Raw genomic sequence first — 4,612 nt, forward strand, 5'->3', positions numbered from 1 at the left:
AGTTATTAAACCTTAAACTAGTATTTCGTCCATTTTAATGACCAATTTAATTTTAAAAACATTAATTTTGTCTAAAAAAATAAAAAAAATCTCTCATATATATATATATATATATATATCATATTTTCACCAGCTAAAATATATACTAATATACCGATTAATATTACTAGAATATACACTTATTAGGATCATTTCGATTACTATAATTAAATTTAAAGTGTTTTCATGAATAGAAAGAGAAAGAGTAAAAATAGGAAAAATCTCAGTATATTAGTCATATTTTCACCTTAATTACTTCAAGTTAAAATATATACTAATATACCGGTTAATATTATTAGAATATACACTTATTATGATCATCTTGATTAGTATAATTAAATATAAAGTGTTTTTATGCATAGAAAGAATCACAAATAAAATAAAAATAGGAAAAATCTCAGTATATTAGTTGTAATCACCTTAGTTAATTAAAATTAAAATATTTTCTTATAATACTATTAAAATAGATATTTGTTATAATTATCTTAAATATTAAAATTATTATAATTAAATATAATAATATATTATTTATAAAATAAAAATTGAAAACTTCATGCGATATCTATCTATGCGACAAATCTTTCTTTATAATATAATAAATAATAAATAATAGATTCAATAATGATATACTTTAAACATAAATAATTTGTAAAATAAAAATGTGATTTTTAAAAAATATTTCAATATTGTTATATATAATATAATATAATGTAATAGATAAAGATAAAAAATATATAAAACAAATATTTTTGTAAAATAAAAAGGAGATTTTTGAAAATATTTGAATATTTTATATTTAAAATTTTTCCTTTATGATTGCGTCGCGTGAAGGCATATACCGCACATATACAACAGCATATGGAATTATTCTAACCCCACCAATCACATAACCTAACATATTCAAACCGTGGTTAAAGGTTGGACCATCCCTAACCATATCCCATGGTTAACACAACAATCATAGCAAGCAAGGAGCGACGTTAAGGGGACACGTGTACGGTCACCTTTCCTCTAAAAAAAATTGAAGGGGTGATAGAATTAGGGTTCTCTCTGTGCAAAGCAAACCTTATCTTTTCACCTGAAACTCGCTCCCTTGTACTCGTACCCTTTTTTCTCAATTTCCATTTGGTTTTCGTTCCGATTCTGCAATATCATGGAGATGGAACGCATCGTTGAATTCCCTCACACCTACATGGATCGGCCCCCGAGAAAGAGGGCGCGTTTGGGTTGGGACATTGCTGAGGCTCCTAAGGTAACCTTTTTTCCATCCTAAAGTCTTAGATCTCATGTTTCATTCAGGTTCTTTTGTGTCTCTTGTTGTAGATCTGGTGGATTTTGTGTATATTAGGTGTGTTTGGTTCAGGTAACGTTGCTTCTTTTGTCTCTTGTGCAGATACAGGTTTCAGGTTTTATCTAATCGTTCCTTGTTTTGTTTAATTGATCTGTTAGTTTTTTCTAATTGATATGTTATCAGCTTTTCTCTAACGATTTTCCAGCAGCTTTTTTTTCTTTCTTTTCATGATGCTAAAAAAAATGCTTTTTAATTAATAATATGTCTATTTTGATGAAGATGTGGTTGTGATTGTTTGTTTCTATGTTTATTTTATGCTTAACGTATGGTTGTTTATCTTACGGTTGTTATTTTTCTGTGACGATTTGTGATTGGGGCAAGTGCATAGGTGAAAATTCATGATGATGGGATGGATATTTGTTTCTTTTAACTTTAAGTGGTGCATGTATGGGTGGCTGTGTGTAGGCTCAGGTAGGATTGTTTTGTGGACAAGAGGTTGAGAATATTTCAAGCTTTGCTCCTTCAGAACATCCCACTAGTTCTCTGTTTAAGGGAGTTGCTCGAAATGGTTCTCCCCCATGGCGAGACGATGACAAGGATGGACATTACATGTTTGAGCTTGGAGATAATTTAACTTCTCGCTGTAAATACACTTTACCATCAAGAAATTTATATTCATTTGTCGTGGACGAGGCTGTTTAATTTTCGTTTTAGTTGAAACTGTAATTTAATTTAAAAATTCACCATTTGAATTCCTGCACAATATACATCCTCACTCTACTTTCAAACTGGGTTTAATTTGAAGTATTAGTAACACCTTAAATAGTCCTGTTTCATGTTCCTTGATGTAGAACCATTTTGGGCATTGGATGTTCTAAAATTGATCTTGTGGTTGGTTTCATTGACTAGGCTCGCATTGTTTACTCTCTGTTTACATGATTACAGATAAGATCCATAGCAAAATGGGGGAAGGAACTTTTGGGCAGGTCTTGGAGTGCTGGGACAGAGAAAGGAAGGAAATGGTTGCCATAAAAATTGTCCGTGGGATAAAGAAGTATCGAGAGGCAGCCATGATAGAAATTGAGGTACTGCAACAACTGGGGAAACACGATAAAGGTAGCAATCGGTAAGTATTATGTTCTGAAACTTTTGTTGTATACACCTGTATGACATACCATGTTTAATTCCATTGCATTGGTTAAATGGGTTTATTCCTTGCAGTTGTGTGCAAATACGGAACTGGTTTGACTATCGTAATCATATCTGTATTGTAAGTATTTGATTGATTTGTGATAGATTGATTTCCCCAATATACTTAATTTGGGGGTTAAGACCTGGGTAAATTCAAATGGTTGCAACAGGTGTTTGAGAAACTTGGACCAAGCTTATACGATTTTCTTCGGAAAAACAGTTATCGATCATTTCCCATTGATCTTGTCCGTGAGATTGGCTGGCAACTATTGGAATGTGTAGCATGTGTGTAGTATTTACTTGAACTAGTTTCTTTCTGTTTTTTAATATATTTCCATCCTGTTTTGTGCATATTATGGCCAATACTGTCTTTAACATCTCATTGTAGTACTGTGTTATTTGTATAATTGTACATGTTAAATATTGTCATTTTCATTCTATTATTTTGTCATTGAAGTTGGCCTTCTAATGTTTTTTTTTGTTTTATAAAATTGCAGTTATGCATGACCTGCGCATGATCCATACTGACCTCAAGCCTGAAAACATACTTCTAGTTTCACCAGAGTATCTGAAAATTCCTGATTACAAGGTACTCTTGTTATTTATAATTTGCCTTTAGCTACTTTGGAGTTAATCTTAATAGATGAGCCATCTGCAATGCTGGTGTGGAGGTGAAATTTCTTATTTAATTTAGCAGAGGTTTTCTCTTTATAAATATAAGACGAATGTAAAATGAATTTTAAATTGCTATCAGTTATGGCCATTTTGGCTTTTGCTTTGGTTAAATTTAAAATGGAAAAAGGGCTTTCAGGGAAAGTAAGAACACCAAGTGGCTGAAATTGCTTTGCTATTAGGTCAGATACAATGTCATCACTGACATCCATTGCTTATGTTTAACAGAGTACTTCCAAATCACCAAGTTCCTTTTTCAAGAGAGTGCCCAAGTCTAGTGCTATAAAGGTTATTGATTTTGGCAGCACTACATATGAACGAGAAGATCAGACTTACATTGTATCAACTCGTCATTATAGGGCACCTGAAGTTATCCTTGGTACATATATTCTCTGTAAAAATGCTATTGTTTTGTAGTTTATTATGTTCATATGTCGTTGTTCTTCCAAAACACTGCTAATGATGCCAACTAAATATTTGATATTGGCAATGGTTTTTTAGGACTTGGGTGGAGCTATCCATGTGATATATGGAGTGTGGGTTGTATATTAGTTGAGTTGTGCACAGTAAGTTTGATTATCTGGATACTTCCGATTTATACTATACAGTTATGGTTTGTTTGTTGAAATCAAGCTTACGAGTTTCTATTTCAGGGTGAAGCTTTGTTTCAGACTCACGAAAATTTAGAGCATCTGGCTATGATGGAGAGGGTGCTTGGTCCTATACCGCAGCAGATGCTAAAGAGAGTCGAGTAAGTGATTTACCATTTGAACTTTCTATCATTATCAATTTATTGAACTTGAACATAACTAGTGTTTCTTTTACTTGGCACATTTAGCCGACATGCAGAGAAGTATGTCCGGAGGGGTAGATTGGATTGGCCAGAGGGTGCAACCTCCCGAGAGAGTATTAAAGCAGTAATGAAGCTTCCCCGACTACAGGTTTGTTCTGTTCTCAAACCTGTCATGGAAATTTTTTATTTAGTTTTGATTTTGAATGCCCTCTGACTTAGTTCTTATTTGGAATTTTTCTCAAATAATTGCAGAATCTTATAATGCAGCATGTTGATCATTCAGCTGGAGATCTTATACATCTTTTGCAAGGACTACTTAGATATGACCCTTTTGAGAGACTTACAGCTAGGGATGCTCTGCGACATTCCTTCTTTACGAGAGATCATCTTAGGAGATGATTTTCAGATGTCTAGTAAACGATGGGTCTGTTTTTAAGTCATAGATCACTGAGGGCAAATATGGCTGCAATGAAGCCTTTGTCCTATGTAAATAAAAATATTTATACCTTAGGCTTTTGTGACTAGTGAGGATGGGTTATTCAGCACCAAGCAGCAGTTACACCGAAAAGCCTGTATGTCTTCATCTTCAATTATTAAAAAAATAATAATCGAAGATGTTCTTGCTA

At 32.8% G+C, this 4,612-nt stretch overlaps 1 protein-coding gene across 3 annotated transcripts; it reads left to right on the forward strand.

The window, feature by feature from the left end:
• The first annotated feature begins 1,053 nt into the window (after positions 1–1,053).
• On the forward strand, positions 1,054–4,612 carry FC2 (LAMMER-type protein kinase AFC2). 3 transcript variants are annotated; one of them, XM_020356713.3, is made up of 11 exons: positions 1,054–1,291; positions 1,796–1,973; positions 2,276–2,456; positions 2,552–2,600; positions 2,692–2,806; positions 3,019–3,110; positions 3,422–3,572; positions 3,695–3,759; positions 3,847–3,944; positions 4,032–4,134; positions 4,239–4,612. In XM_020356713.3, the coding sequence occupies exons 1-11, from the start codon at positions 1,193–1,195 to the stop codon at positions 4,383–4,385; spliced, it is 1,278 nt and encodes a 425-aa protein (XP_020212302.1). In that variant the 5' UTR covers positions 1,054–1,192; the 3' UTR covers positions 4,386–4,612. The 3 variants fall into 3 exon arrangements, with proteins under 3 accessions (XP_020212302.1, XP_020212303.1, XP_082932745.1); XM_020356714.3 differs by lacking the exon at positions 1,796–1,973 and having other exon boundaries at positions 1,088–1,291; XM_083076619.1 differs by lacking the exons at positions 1,054–1,291; positions 1,796–1,973; positions 2,552–2,600; positions 2,692–2,806 and having other exon boundaries at positions 2,315–2,456.

The sequence above is a fragment of the Cajanus cajan genome, chromosome 6, assembly GCF_000230855.2.
Source record: "Cajanus cajan strain Asha chromosome 6, NIPB_CcT2T_4, whole genome shotgun sequence".
In the NCBI taxonomy this organism is placed as follows: Eukaryota; Viridiplantae; Streptophyta; class Magnoliopsida; order Fabales; family Fabaceae; genus Cajanus; species Cajanus cajan.

Coding starts and splice junctions, on each gene's coding strand:
- FC2 (XM_020356713.3), top strand. CDS start 1,193: ATGGAGATGGAACGCATCGTTGAATTCCCTCACACCTACATGGATCGG. Junction 1,292..1,795: donor ACATTGCTGAGGCTCCTAAG/GTAACCTTTTTT, acceptor GGCTGTGTGTAG/GCTCAGGTAGGATTGTTTTG. Junction 2,601..2,691: donor ATCGTAATCATATCTGTATT/GTAAGTATTTGA, acceptor TGGTTGCAACAG/GTGTTTGAGAAACTTGGACC.